At 47.2% G+C, this 16,209-nt stretch overlaps 2 protein-coding genes across 2 annotated transcripts; both read left to right on the top strand.

The window, feature by feature from the left end:
• Nucleotides 1–6,818: 6,818 nt before the first annotated feature.
• On the top strand, nt 6,819–7,046 carry F5891DRAFT_959639 (uncharacterized protein; the record flags this gene model as incomplete). The annotated part of the gene is made up of 1 exon (XM_041375664.1): nt 6,819–7,046. A coding segment is annotated over one exon (228 nt), but the record flags the coding sequence as incomplete, so codon positions are not given.
• Nucleotides 7,047–13,051: 6,005 nt separating this feature from the next.
• F5891DRAFT_1057047 (uncharacterized protein) lies at nt 13,052–14,353 on the top strand. Its single transcript, XM_041362728.1, is given in 6 exon segments — nt 13,052–13,080; nt 13,091–13,326; nt 13,383–13,450; nt 13,695–13,965; nt 14,024–14,276; nt 14,290–14,353. 2 exon segments carry the CDS (start codon nt 13,445–13,447, stop codon nt 13,959–13,961), a joined length of 273 nt encoding a protein of 90 aa, XP_041221399.1. The 5' UTR covers nt 13,052–13,080; nt 13,091–13,326; nt 13,383–13,444; the 3' UTR covers nt 13,962–13,965; nt 14,024–14,276; nt 14,290–14,353.
• Nucleotides 14,354–16,209: the final 1,856 nt, after the last annotated feature.

Genomic DNA, 16,209 nt, shown 5'->3' with positions numbered 1-16,209 from the left:
GCCTTCCAACTGACTAGGCCACCAAACAGCTGATATACATACGCACTCGTCGACTTGCTGTCATCGCGGTCTGCGGCATAGTCAGAGTCTGAGTGACCTATCAGTCCGTCGTTAGTGAGACCGAATACGAGTGTCAGGTGTGTTGTGCCACGTATGTATCTGAGGAGGTGCTTGAGCTGGCGATGATGATCAATGGTGGGATTTTCCATGTAACGTGAGAGGGATGAGACGGCGAAAGCGATATCAGGACGTGTGGTGCGCATGGCATAATTAAGTTCCCCGATGGTACGACGGTAAGGAATGGATGCGATGGCAGTCGCCTCGTCATCAGTGGGACTTCGTGTTGCTTTCTGAAGTACAATGCCTGGAGACATGGGAGTACTGACCGGGTTACACTGAGACTGTTACAAGTAACATCGGCTACATGGCCCCCCTATCATTTTTCCCCTTCGTCCTCGCCCTCGTATGCCTCCGGCTCGCACTTCTCTACCGACTATCCGTTGACCGGATCCTCGGGACCGTTCCCGTCCCTCATCCCCCTCCTATCGCACCAACGTGCGCACGTGCCTTCGGGCTATGACTCGTTCTGACTCGTGCCACCAATGTGGCTTTCCTTATCTTGTCTTATCTTTCCTTTGACTCGTGCATGCTGCACATTGTATCATTTACCGTTGGCTCGTTCCAACGTTTCTCGGTCTCATTCCGCATTCGACCTTACATCACTAATCAGGCTCTGCCACCATCGTACCTATACCCTTTCCGTTTCCCCTTTGCCCTTACCTACAGTACGGTAGCCTTGCCCTTAACCCTTTCCACTTAGTATAAGTAGTCGGTCACTCTGTACTAGATTCCCTAACTTGAATCTACTCAATCTTCCCTCGAACATACTTCCCTCTGAAGCCCCCTCAGCTTCAGTCTCTAGTATCTTTTCTTAGGTGCTCATCGCGCCTAAGTCCACCTCGATCGACTACTCATCGTTCGGACAAGACTGTCCTTACTTTGAGATCGTCAGTGACTTTGAAGACATCCGTCTTAGAAGTCACGTGACACGCGCGTCTCTGATATCTGCCGACTCGACGTCGCCAGTCTCAGTCGCTACACCGGACCCTTCCGGTTACGTCACGAACGTTAGCGGACGACGCCCCTCTTAGGGTTCCGCATAACAGATCTATTTGAGTGCGTAACAGAGACATCCCGGCGTTTTCAAGAATCTTCTCCAGGTAGGTCTTTTGGCTGACCGATAGAAGTCGTTTCTCGCGATTGCGAGTGATATGCATCCCAAGGAAGTGTCTGGCAGGGCCTAGATCTGCGAGGTCGAAGCGTTGGTTGAGCCGTGCTTTGAAGCTGTTAAGGAAATCGCATGAGTTCGACGCGGAGAGCATGTCGTCGACGTATACGACGAGCCAGATGATCTTGTCTCCTTCGTGGAGAACATATAAGCTGTGATCAGCCTCGCTTCGAACAAACTTGAAACCCTCCTTCTGCAGATACTCGTCAAGCGTCTGGTTCCACTCATATCCTGCCTGCTTCAAACCATACAGCGCCTTCTCCAACTTCCATACCCAATCCGGATGTTCTGGATCCTCGAAGCCAGCTGGTTGCTTGAGGTATATGTCCTCCTTGAGTTCAGCATTGAGGAAAGCCGTACGTACATCCATTTGATCTAATTCGAGGTCGAATTTTGCTGCGAGCGCGAGGAGGATTCGGACGGTGTCATACTTGGCGACGGATGCGAACGTCTCCGTGTAGTCGATCCCTTCGACCTGAGTGTAGCCTTGTGCAACAAACCGGGCCTTGTGCCGGGTGATGTTGCCATCCTCATCTGACTTCAGTGAGAATACCCACCTGGATCCAATGGCCTTCCTTCCTGCTGGGAGAGGTACCAGACGGTGAGTCTTCAAGTCGCACATGGATTGTAGCTCAGACTTGCAGGCTTCCGACCATAGCGGCCACTCAGGTAGGGAACGAGCTGCGCTGATCGACTTTGGAATGACGGGTGGTGATGAAGGTGTGTCTGTTGTATGCATGGCGGATTCATGAGGTGGTGATGGGTCAGGTAGGACTGGGACATGGGTCCAGCGCTCGGCTACAGGAACCCACTTGGTGGGTATGGCCGTGGCACTAGGCCCACTTGGAGCAGTATAGCCAGGCTGAGTAGGTTGGCATGGACGTGTGCTTCGACGTGGAGCTGGAACAGGAGCTGGTGCATTGTGGGAATGATGGGACTCGACTGGAACGTCTTGGGAATGATGGGATTCGACTGGAGCGTCCTGGGATATGTGGGATGCATGGGATTCGGCTGGTGGGTCAACATCACCTCCCACTGACACCTGTGGCACAGAAGGTGTAGCAGGGGTCACAGATGGTGGCTCACCAGATGAGGGAGAACCTCCCACTGAAGGACTGATACCTGGAGCACCTCCCACCGAAGGACCGACACCCTGGTCAGAGTCCGCATCAGGGATTAGCGGACCCAGGGGAGATAAGGTGGGGTCCCCATAGAAGATGGCTTCGTCGAATTGGACATGGCGTGACCTGACGACGCGCTTCGCAGATGGGTCCCACAGGATATAGCCAGCGTCGTGCACGTGTCCCAGGAGGAAGCAACGGCGGGAAACGAACTCATATTTCCGACGGGTGTCGTCTTGGATGTGAGAGTAGGCAAGGCAGCCAAAGGGGCGGAGGTAGCTCACGTTGGGTTTGCGACTGTAGAAAGCCTCAAACGGAGTCCGACCATCAAGGGCTGAGGAGGGGAGGACGTTCTTGATGTGAGCAGAGTGCAGGATCGCCCAGCCCCAGAAGGAACACGGGAAACCACTCTGGTGGTGGCAGCTGAGGGCACGAGTGACGACGGTCTGGTGGCCACGCTCAGCAACCCCGTTCTGCTGGGGTGTGTAGGGCATGGTGACTTCATGCTCAATGCCCCGCTCCGCTAGGTACTCACTGAAATCCTTCGATACATATTCCCCACCATTGTCGCTACGAAGACGTTTGATACGTCCGCCAGACTGAGTCTCCATCCATGGCACGAACTTCTTGAAGAGCTCGAAGACTTCGGACTTCGCGCGCATAAGATATACGAGTGAGTAGCGGGTGTAGTCGTCAGTGAACACGACGAAGTACGAGTCGCCAGTGGAGGATGCGACACTGACGGGTCCCCAGACGTCCGAGTGCACAAGTTCTGCAGGTGCCGAGGCTCGTCGTGCAGCGTTTGGAAAGGGAGATCGCCGGTGCTTACCCATGAGGCAAGAGACGCACTGGATCAGGTCAGCATCACCACTGGTGCTGTGGAGTGATGAGGAGGGGAGTGACAGTCCGTCAACGTGTTCGCTCGCTTTGAGGACCGTGGAGAATCCAGCATGGCCCAATCGGCGATGCCAGGTCTGCAGGGATAAGGCAGTAGGAGGCGACTGTGTGAGCATAGCGGATGCACCAGTAATGTACCATGCAGCAAGTAAGTACAGCCCATTGCGAGAATGGACGTGTGCAAGCGGTGGCCCGTGTCCATCACCAGCACGAAGCATTCCTCCTTTGGAGGAAGAGATGAACGAAATGCACTCAGATGCGAGGCACGATACTGAGACAAGGGTACACCGCAGGTCAGGAACGTGAAGGAAGTCAAAATCTCGAATCGTTGAGGATTGCTCATACTGTAAGACGAGCCGTACAGTCCCCCAGCCAGGGGCTAGGACCTCATGATTATCGGCGAGTTTCACACGGATGGGTTCATCGAGCTTCGTGTAGTGGGCAAAACGTGAAATATCAGGCTCCATATGGGCCGTGGACGCTGAGTCTACATGAATAGAGCCTACAGGCATAGTGAGGGAGGACGAGATATTGGCAGTATGCTCTTTTAAGGTGAGAAAGAATGGAGATTGTGGTATAGCGTTGGGTGAGGTAGCATCCGCGTTAGGTCGGTCTGCCAATGGAGATTCCGTGTTAGTGGTGACAGCGGGAGGGGACGAACGTGGTGCTGACTTCTTCTCATCTTTAGCGAGGCGTGCACGACATTGTGCCCAGATGTGGCCAGCCTTTTGACAATGGCCACACTTAGGTCTCCATCCCACAATCCAGCCGTCTCCCTTTGATTCATCAAAGCCCTTGGGAGGGACGCGATCACTCGTCTTGGGGGGTGCACTGTTCCCTCGATGTCCAGAGAGCATAGCGACGTGCTCTGTCGTGCTACTGGTCCCTGCACGATGCAACTCCTGGGTCTTCAACCGATTCACAATGTCGTTGAAGTCCAGCGAGGCATCGCTGTTAACGAGTGTTTGGTGAAGAGGGTCGTAATAGTCAGGGAGAGCACGGAGTAGGATGTGCACGAAGATGGCATCTGGAATCTTGTATTCCTCCTTCATAGCAGTAGCGCCAGACATAGTAGAGGGTGGAGAAACTGAGGATGTGGATGGTGCGACTGAGAGTGCTGCGAGGTCCGACTTTAGGACAATGAGTGTCTGTAATGTCTCCGCAATGGACGTGCTGTCGTGCGCCTTTGGGACCGTGAATAGACGATCGAGGTATTGGTTGAATCGAATGGCTTTCTGGGGAAGATATTTCTTCTCCAGGGCGATCCAAGCAAGGTGCGGATTGTCAATATCACGTAGATAGACGAAGTCCTGTGCATCGATGGCGGTGGAGAGAGCACTGAGGGCGAGGAGTCGATGTTGTCTGTAGAGCTTCACCCGCTCGTCGTGTTTCTCCTTGCGGAGGATATTCTGGTCAGAGTCTGCAAGTTGGGCTGGTGGGGACGGTTCTACTTCGTCTCCACTGACATAGGACCATAGTCCAATACCGCCCGCCCACATCTTAAAAACCTGTCGCCCATTGGGAGTAATTAGAGCCGTCGAGAGTGAGTTTCTCGTGCGGGTACTTCTCGGTTTTTGGGAGAGAGTCCGATGATGTCATAGTGATCGACAGTTAGAGGTGACACTTCGATATTGGTTTGGAACCCGGTAGGAAGTGTGATGGGTGAACGGACGTTTGAGAAGTGCTGATGCGAGAGATGGGGTAATGCCGCTGTCCTTTCAGCCAGGGCTCATAACCTGTTGAGAGACGAGAACTAGAGTACGAGGCTCAGTCACGGTTAAAGGGACTACATTCAATGTAGTACTACAAACCTAGAGTACGAGGCTAATGTATATAGTGAGTATAATGGAATAAGAAAGAGGAAAAATATGATACACACCTCAGTCACGGTTAAAGGGACTGAGGTGCGTTGGCGCGTGTTCGTAGTCTTATATAGAGTTAGAATAGAGTTAGAATACGGTTGAAAACGGAAAGAGAAAATGAGTAAGGTACTGTTACTGTCTTGCATTCATATATGTCAGGACATCGTGACGTCCTGGGTGCCCTGGTGGTCAGGCGCACTCTCAACATTCCAGTGGTACCCGGGTGCCGTCATATTGTGGAAATACCCCTGTCCCTTCGATCTCTAGTACAAACTCAGGCCTAGATGGACAGACACCCTCTCCGCTAGTCTAGGGACCTTGGTGTAGTGCTAAAGACTTTACTGAGACAAAAACTATAAGAAAGTGGTCGACAAGAGTGACAACTTACCTTATCTAAGACTACACATGACTCAGACTAAGCCTGGACTTCGTACATACTGTGTTCGGTCCCCCAGCACATCTGCATACCAGTGTCGTAAGATGGCACCATTATACATTCAAATTCTGCAACTCCATCACTACAGCCTACGCTGAATAGGCAGGCTACCCTCCAAAGCCTTCGCGAGTTCTTGGACCTCTTTAAGTCCAGATTAGCCTAGGAGGGTTCTGTCCGCAGTAAAGTGCCTTTACAAATACATTTATGAAAAGCTGACCATCATGTGGTTTCAAAACTATACATGCATAGCAAGCCCCTTTTCTTCCGCCATTATCTTGTCTTCATTTTGAAAGGACAGCTGATGATCTGAGAGCCGGCTGACTGCGGAAATAAAAGGCATTCCTGAATGCGAAATACCGATCCATTACCAACCTTAGCACGAGAATGAGGACAGACAATGGGACGGCCTTGTGCTGGGCAGTACTACAGGTGAGAAAGCCCGCCCAGAGAGCCGGAAGGGGGCCATCAAAGCGCTCAAATGCTTTGCGATCATAGCGGAGCTGTGCAAGAAACAAGCAAGAAAATGAAATGTCAGACACCATCATATCACGACATTGGTCAGAAGCCAACCAATATAATCTGATCCCTGAAAGACAAGAGACGACAACACGGGTACCTTGTTCAACGTGAGTCACCACAAATAGACTCACCGTCAAACTACCAACAGTACTAGTCTGCAAACAGTAAGTGCACGAACAAACAATGGCCTCGGCGCTCACGAAAGTCTGGAACATAAGTCTCCAGGGGATTCGAAGCACAACAGATGAAATTCGGGGCAATAAAGTAAATGATAATCTGAGATGGTATGGGCAACCGCATGCAATGGACAACAACGTTCGTCAAGCATATGAGCAATGCGGCATGTGCCTATTTGCAGACAAACATCGCACACTGCAGGAAAGGATAAGCCAATGCACATAGAAGAACAGAGAGTATACAAGTGAGCGACAACAACGACAACAGCATGTAGAAAAGAGAGATGCACTGTAGCTCGAGATGATCATTGGATTTGGGAGCATCAAGGATTGAGGCCCGAGGTTACGATTTCGAAGTATTCGTCAAGGTGTTTGCAGGAAGCATTATTATGAGAACACAGCGCTTGCCATTCAATACTAGAAGAGGTCTAAATTTACAGGTACACAGCATTCAATTGAACAGCAAACCCCGGAGGTCTAATAATAGGGAATCAATCAAAATTCTCTGTCACGCATCACGCGTATGCATCATGGCCGATCATGACGGTCGTTCAGCGTGTCGACGCCCAGTTCTACACCCATAACATTCTCGTGGCAAACTCCGTCGACTCCCTCACCACAGCTGGGGTTGCGACCCAATTCCTCGGCAAGGTGTTTTTCACCTTGCTGAACGACTTAGGCGGTCGCGGCTTGAGCATTATCCCGCCACTCAAAGATTTCACGGACCACATTAGCGGGAACTCATGAGTTAGTCCCTCGCGTCATGTTCTACATTTGGCTGATAGCGACCCCACCAAAGTTTCTTCATTCGCTCCAAAGTTGCTCCTTACAACCATCAGTGAATCGGTGAACAGATGACAAAGCTATTTAAAGCAATATATTTTGGAGCATCACAACATTCTACGTAAATCTGCTGACCGCTCTCACATGTAAATGTTTGGCAATGTCGAGAAAAGACCGATTTAAAGGCACACCAGCGAAGTAGCATTATTTGCTGAGTAGGTGTTTCCACTAAGATGGATCTAAGAAAAAACGAATTGGTGCATGTTCATGAAGTTGAATACAGACCGAGGTTACAAGGGAACAAGAAGGAGATTGTGATGTATGAAGGTGAAAGATATGCTGGTGATGTCCATAATAATGCAGATACATAGTGTTCGGTCCCCAAGTATTATTTTGTCACTAGCTAAGAATGACCATGACCTGCATGTGACTTGTCCAAGGGTTCAAAGTGTAAGCTTATGTTGCAACAGGATAGTGGCAGTAGAGTCGTGCATATTGCATTTCTATTTGCCAGCCATCACTCGCAACAATACATTACATGAGGAGCAAATTGTATTACAAAATATATCACAGTAAATTTTATCTCTTGCAGCCCATAGCACTATATTAATACATCTTGAATGGACAACAGTCCATAAATACCGATACATACTTACCTATAACTATCCAATTGTCCAACAGGATGTATCCTTGAGGAGAATCATTTATAGAAGCTTTGGGCACTTGCCAGCTTACAAATCACTGCTCAAACGGATTATCCAATGTGACCGCATTTTTAGCCCCACAGCGTGGGAATTACCCCACAATGCCCAAAACATCAACCATTTTGGAATCTCCACAATATCAATTATTCCCACACCCTCCCCACCTCACTGCAGCTTCACCACTACACCACAACAGGTCCCCCTTCATATATAAGTAGTAGTTTGGAATATATATGTATAATATAATATAATATAATATAATAGACCACTTTTTTTGCTCATTTATGTACCTGCTCCTCCTCCAGAGACCATTTAACATATAATAGGATACAGAGTACTTTCGCATTTTTGCCCCTATGGTAGGGAAGTGTCCCAGGTTATTCAGAACATGTTTAGGAGTATACATGAAGAGATTCCCATCTTTATTTTACCTCCTGGAGCCTTCTGCATCAATAGATATAGCATATATATGAGAAAATACAAAATATGTTCTCATTTTAGTATTTCCAGGTGGATAGACTTCAAAAAATGATCCCCAGCATCTATTTAACAGTAGGAACAATGTATCAGGAGCCCAGGACCACAGGACAAGACCTTGTTGTGTTGTATATCTCCCCTCTCCTGGTGGTTCACCCCCTGTGAAAATTTTTCCTGCAGTACTGGGCCTCAAGTATGGTAGGGGGTCTATTTCCATTCATATTTGGAGTATATATATCATATAACTAGCTCATTACACCAACAGGATACTTCTACAGGAACAAAAACATAGAAAATCACATTTTTGATGTTTTTGATGTTTTTCAGCATCTTACCCTTGCACATATGATCCAACCTGCTCATATACAATTAGTGTAGCATATATACTTGCTTTTTATGACGAAGATCAGCTACATATAGGGCGGAAGTTTGGGATCTAATGTAAAGGGGACCTTTTTACTGATTAGAGGCCCATATGTTCAACTTATCAATTTTTAATGATCAGACACCTGGAGCACATTTTAAATGTATTCAATATCATAGACCCTAATTTACAGAAAGATCCACCTAGAACTGAGAGTTGTGGAAGTGAAGTAGATCAGAAACTGAGTGTGGGAAAGTTCAAATGCTCAAAACATCGAAAATGGTCAGTTAAGCAGTGGTAGGACTGTAATACTGGGTCAACTCATATCTACACTACATTCTTTCCACCTATCCTCTACTCTCAGGGCAGTATGTAGCATAGGTTCCTTAGGTAGTCTACTATGTATCCTACATATTTTTAATAAAATCTTCGACCTGTATTATATATAAATATGTTTTTGTGTGAAAAGATGTGTATTGTCACTTTTCACACATATCATTTTGCTTCTCATTCACTCAATACTTCGTGGATCTTTCTGAAACTTCAAGGCTATCTTCAAATATATATATGAGAGGTACTACAGGCCTCTGATCACTAAATATACCCTTGATTATCATGGAGGTCTCTTATCAGTAAAAATGTCCCCTTTACATTAGATCCCAAACTTCCGCCCTATATGTAGCTGATCTTCGTCATAAAAAGCAAGTATGTATGCTACACTAATTGTATATGAGCAGGTTGTATCATATGTTGGACACACCAGCACTGCGTTCTGGAAAGGACGAAGACAAGAACCACTGAGATGATGATGATGATGCCTGCTGGGCTACACGCGACTAGCTACAACCAAAGTCCCCTGGGGACTGCCGAGCCCCCTGGCACCCCTGCCCCTCGCTCTGCTGTCTCCCGCCGGCCTGTCTCTGCTCTGCTCCTGCACCCGACACGTCTACACCTGACAGGGTGTACCACTACAATGTGCAAGGGTAAGATGCTGAAAAACATCAAAAACATCAAAAATGTGATTTTCTATGTTTTTGTTCCTGTAGAAGTATCCTGTTGGTGTAATGAGCTAGTTATATGATATATATACTCCAAATATGAATGGAAATAGACCCCCTACCATACTTGAGGCCCAGTACTGCAGGAAAAATTTTCACAGGGGGTGAACCACCAGGAGAGGGGAGATATACAACACAACAAGGTCTTGTCCTGTGGTCCTGGGCTCCTGATACATTGTTCCTACTGTTAAATAGATGCTGGGGATCATTTTTTGAAGTCTATCCACCTGGAAATACTAAAATGAGAACATATTTTGTATTTTCTCATATATATGCTATATCTATTGATGCAGAAGGCTCCAGGAGGTAAAATAAAGATGGGAATCTCTTCATGTATACTCCTAAACATGTTCTGAATAACCTGGGACACTTCCCTACCATAGGGGCAAAAATGCGAAAGTACTCTGTATCCTATTATATGTTAAATGGTCTCTGGAGGAGGAGCAGGTACATAAATGAGCAAAAAAAGTGGTCTATTATATTATATTATATTATATTATACATATATATTCCAAACTACTACTTATATATGAAGGGGGACCTGTTGTGGTGTAGTGGTGAAGCTGCAGTGAGGTGGGGAGGGTGTGGGAATAATTGATATTGTGGAGATTCCAAAATGGTTGATGTTTTGGGCATTGTGGGGTAATTCCCATGCTGTGGGGCTAAAATGCGGTGTGGCAATATTGTGGGAAGTCTGACGAGCCAAATAGGAGTGAATTCCTGCTTTTAGAAGCCAGGATAACTATACTAACAGGATGTATCCTAGACTGATGGATAACTATAGTAAAGTATGTATCACAATTTATGGATCATTAACCATATTGATGTATCTTTCTGCCATCATGTGGTGGGCACCAACCTCTCTACCAACCTGGCATCCAAATGACTCAGACAAATTTGTACACATTCATTAGACATTTTTTGTTACTGATAATCAAAATTCAGGTGCCGTGCTGAATGGTATCTTTTCAAGGGTCCACCAGTGTCGTCACACTTCCAGGATCTTCTTGTGATAAATACATATATCTTTTCTGCTTCATCAGTTCATATTCATACACCTTAATGATATATTACTGCTATATTGTTCTGAGTTCAGGTTGCTACAGTGGGCCTCACCATGCTCTTCTCGTACCATTCCCTCTCGAACTCAATCACCTTCTTGACCGTCCCTGATGTGCGCCACCCATCTTGTTCGCCATCAAAGAAATGCGCCTCAACATGCCCCTTTGATTTAATGATCCCATCAATAATAGTCCAGGATTGTGCGGGCGGAACAACTGCATCATTGTTGCCTTGAAGTAGTGCTGCTGCAGTTCGGTTCTGAACCTCGGTTCGAACCTGAACCTTTCCGAACTGGACTCAAGGTCCGGTCACAGGTCCGGCATGGCCCCTGGACCGAACCTTAAGTCCAGTTCGGGGTTCAGAGCTAACCAGAACCAGTTCAGATGTGTTTGAACCCCACCAAAACCACCATCTGTCAGCACCTACACTACCTCAATTTTGTTGCTGCTGCTGCAAGTCCCTGACTCCTATTGGCTCATAGTTTTGTCTCAAGGTATGTTGCACATGTAGACTCGACTCTGGATGGGGGACTGACATGTTCTCAGAGTTTGCTATGCAGGAAGCTCGTCGTAGCATTTTTCCTTCTCCCATGCTTGCAACATCCACAGGCGGCTCCCAGCATTCAAATTTATACATCTATAGACATATTTCTCTGCAATCAATGTGTAATTGCCCTGTTTAATTGCCCCACTCTCAAGCCCACCAATCTTGTATGATCTTCTCTACTTTTCATACCAGAATTTTCTCAATTGTCTACTAATCAACTTCCTGATCCATCTGTGGTTGTCCCCACATATATTTTTCAGGTCTTGATTCTTGCAATCCTCGCCACACGCATGCACCACCATCTCTGGCAGGTGAATCAACATCCGCACAACACCACTTCTTAGTCTGCAGGACGACATTGTCAGGCGGTCAGTGCCTTATATTACTTGATAGTCTGACCCACCTAATCTCCTTGTTTTAGTTGTTCATTTGGCCACTGCTGAAAGCAAGTCCTCCTGTCATGCCGGCTCACAAGCTAGATGAGTTTGTTGAAGAGGTTTTCAGAAACATCCTGGATCTTCGGGAATGTAATAGGAGACTAGGGGAAGCTATGTATGTTCAGCAACATGAGCAAGCACTGATTATCCAAAGGATCAGGGACGTGTTCTTGGATGCTGTGAGAGAGTTCTGCTTTGCATATCCGACATACATCTAGTGTCGTGGGCAGAAAGGAATTGGCCTCTTGGCAGATGGCAGAATGGCAAAAGTCGGCAAAATGTATTGTGAGCATTTTTAGCTCTTTTCAACAATGTTTGTACTATGGCAAAAATGGTTTTGACTACTACACTAAGGCTATACCTGATGAGTCAAAAGTGCATCAATATCATACCCTGATGCACTCTCTGAGCTTCAATTGAGTACATTGATCTCTTCAACAAAGTCAGTTGGCACCGTGGATACCTTCTGCCCCATAATTTTCTTGCAGTTGGTCAGCCTCCTGTGTCTCATGTGTTTGATCAGCTTCTCAGATCAGTAATTGATTCTGAACCTGTGAGATAATTCTGGTGGATCAGAGTCTGCTGCAAGGGGAGGAATCCATGCAAACGACCTTTGGAAGTTGCAGAAGCGGAAGATGGGGATAGAATTGATAGAATTCGGCCTTGATTGCCTTTTTTGTAGTGAGGTAACCACACTGCATGAGCATGCCCGATGATCATATTTTTCAGTCAATTAGATGTTTATCGTGGCCCTCAATAGATAAGTACTGTCGTGCTGAGCAGCAGTTGCCTGTGAAAAAGTAGTGATTTGAGTTGTTTTTGACCAAATTTTGACTTTCTCCCCAGTAACTACTAACAAAGTGGTTGGACACAAGTTTTTGGATAGAATGGCCCTTGGGCTTCTAGGCCACATGTCAAATTTTTATTGTTTTTAGTAGGAACAAATACTAGGTCATCGTATTTCTGCCGACTTCTGCCAACCACCTTTGACCGAACACGTTCGGTGACATTCGGTCCAGGGTTCGACAAAACAGCTAAACCGAACCTATGGTTCAGTTTGGCATTCAGAAAATTTGGCCCAAGAACTGGACTGAACCAGACTTCAGCAGCACTACCTTGAAGAACCTGTTTGAAAGATTATCTACCCAACACAACACATTTTATCGAGATATGAACATACGAGTAATGGGGTTTTGATGTTAGCAGAGAAATACACTGGGCTCCGGTCGTGCCAAACTTTTGGAATCTCTTCTTTTGTACCGCCAAGAAGCTTTATGACATACATAAGCTCGAACTTGTGCATGTCTTCTGCAAAAATCTCCACCTCAGGCAGCACTTCTCGGTGCCTATAAAGGGTCTAAGAGACCCGGTTTCTATGTGATGGGAAACTAGTCTCTGAGACCCACCCTCCCACCATCTAATAATAGTACATGCTCTCGCATTCCCTCGCAGGCCTCCAGCACCTCCTTATGAGCCTCCAGGGCCCCTCCCATGTAGGTATTCAGGATGCCTCCAATGCTCCAATTCTTCCAGACGCTACTTCCTCCACTAACACAAGTACCATTCAACATATTTGTCAGCTTGGTAGTTTTGCAGGTGCGTTTCAATAGCTTTGCTCCAAGTATGTGATCATATCATTCCCAAGTTCTTAGTACACTAATTGATATCCTGCGCATCATCTTGCACCCCTCTTGTACTTCCATTGCATCCATTGATGCATCCTCTGTTGCACCCTCTGTCACATTCTCTCGCACCCTCTTGCACCTCTGTTGCACCCTCTTGCACCTCTGTCGTACCTCTGTCTCACCCTCTTGCACCTCTGTTGCACCCTCTTGCACCTCCATCTCATCCTCTTGCACCTCCGTCCCATCCTCTCACAATCCTCTTGCACTTCCACAGGCTCCACCCCATCCTCTTGCGACCCTCTTGCACATCTGTCACACCCTCTTGCACCTCTGTCGCACCCTCTGTCACACCCTCTTGCACCTCTGTCGTACCTCTGTTTCACCCTCTTGCACCTCTGTCGCACCCTCTTGCACCTCCATCTCATCCTCTTGCACCTCCATCTCATCCTCTCGCAATCCTCTTGCACATCCACAAGCTCCACCCCATCCTCTTGCGACCCTCTCGCAGCTCTGTTCTATCCTGTTGCACCTCCATCCCATACTTTTGCACCCAAGAGAGTGCAGACTGGCGACGACACTCTTGACACCACAGAAGCTGTGCTATAACTCGGTGAGTCAGACATCTGATGTTTTCGAAAATATTCAATAGGTCTTACAATCACTCCAAGTTCTCCACCGCGCGGATTGTATCCCGAGCTCCCTACGCTACTCGAACTCAAGCTTAGTGGACCATGAGCAAAACGAGGCACAGTTAGATCATATTCAGATAAATTCAAACATTCACATTACTCGATGTCTTCCTTCCTGCCTGTCTCGTCCATCTCCTCTCCCTCATTATCCTCCCCACCTTCTTCCCTCTTCCTGCTCTCATCCGTCGTCCGTATTCGTCTAAGTCACGTCAGCAGTTGCTGACGTGCACTGGGTGTTTGCACATGGTGTTTGCGGTGTTGGGAATGGCGTGGTGGAGCTTGAATATCGATTGCACAAAGACACAGTCCCGAGAGACCTCTACAACATCCCATCGTCTGCAAAATTATAGTTTGGTTGGCAGCACTGCTATGTTCTCACTTACCTGTATTGGGCTGTGGCTCAGGCTGAGCCACTGCTGAGAGTAGTAGAAAGCAGGTGCGCGTCATGATCAAGATCAATCGCCTGTAGAATGTGAGCTCGAGACAACATGGATCTCTTGATGGGAACTTCAAACCTGCCTCTCCATCCCAGCAGCTCGTGAGTCATAACAAAGTCCAACACATCCCCGTGTCCCATGACCAAAAGAACAGGTCCCAGCTGCTACAGGTAGTGGGATGACAGTGTCAGATGGCAGCAGGAGGCTGAGAGTGCAGGATTTGTGGTTGGCAGTGGCCTAGCTGAGAGTGTCATCCCAGGCAGTGAATGTCAACAAAAGTACGAGCAGTCACGCTAAAATCCGAGTTCTTAAGCCTGAGCAGGCTAAGATTTGTTTTAAAGAAACATACCAGTATATCATATAGTAGCTTCAAAGATTTGGAAATTGGTGTTAAAGATGTGTGCCATTGAAGGCCGTTAGCAACTCAGTGGAGAGGTGCTTGTGGTAGGTTGTTGAGTTCAATACTGTGATGAATTCTGGTCTAGTACATACTACTATACATATGTAGTTACTAGTAGTATTGGTGGCGGCTGTTGCAATAACCCACAGTTTGCACAAAGAGTATCATATTCCAAGTCATTTCCCTCACAATGGTGTCTTGCAATATGCAAGGCCTACTATATCGCTATTTTTGACCACTCAAAGTGTTGCTATTATCAATATTCAGTTCACAATTAGGGTTTTATGTTTCAGTACGAGTTTTATTCGTTATTTGATTGGTTGCTGCGCTGAACCAACTTGGTCTCATCCTCGTGTCATGTCACATGACTTTGTGTATTCTCTTTCTGCAAACTATTGTACGTAGTGGTCAGTGCATTGAAATTTTCCATCGTTGCTTACTCCTCCATCTTCCAACAGACAGCATCATCACACTTCCCGCTCTCTGGAGACTAGAATTCCTCCCACTTCTTCAAGTTGTAGTGTTCGAATCGACATTAGTACCCTCAACAGTATTCAGAATGTGTCTGCATCTGACAAAACTACCAGGAACTTGGAAGTCAGATCTGTACTAGCGAGTCTCCCTGGCCACCCTTACGGACCTCCATGACTGCCCTTGTCTATACATCCTTCATGCACATGTCTAAATTCTGCAACAGGTAAGCATCTTTTTCATTGTCATTGTATGTATGCTCATCTCAAGCAATTCAGCTGCATTGACCATCTCATGATACCACCAGTCCCTCCACCTTATTGTGATGCCCAACCATCTTCTTCAACACAACACCTATTGTAAAGTCCCACAGCCGAAGTGTATTGTCATGCAAGCCCATAACCATTGTTCTCAGCTAGTGTGTCACCTCATCTTTGAACTGCTTACCTGATGCCGATGGTGCTGCGGCCATGTCCCGCTCTCAGCTAGTGCATGATCTCGTCTTTGACTTGCTTGTTCTTGCTTGTCCTTGCTCATTTTTGCTCATCTTCACTCATTCTCGTTTGTCCTTGCTCGTTCTTGCTTGTCGTCACTCATCCTTGCTCGTTTTCACAGACCTCCACTACACCCTCTCGTACATCCCACACACCCTCTCGCACCCTCTCAGACCTCCACTACACCCTCTCCAGGCCTCTACTACATCCCGCACACCCTCTTGCACCCTCACCCCTGCCATTCATGTCGGTGTTGGCACATACTCTAACACCACCAATGCCAATGACCACCACACTGGATCCAATGCCACCAGCACCTTGCACAAATGCCCGATGCACACCAGCAAGTGCTGACGTGGCGCG

This window comes from Suillus fuscotomentosus (genome assembly GCF_016647785.1).
Source record: "Suillus fuscotomentosus strain FC203 chromosome Unknown F5891scaffold_62, whole genome shotgun sequence".
Lineage (NCBI taxonomy): Eukaryota > Fungi > Basidiomycota > Agaricomycetes > Boletales > Suillaceae > Suillus > Suillus fuscotomentosus.
This window is presented reverse-complemented; position numbering and strand designations above follow the sequence as displayed.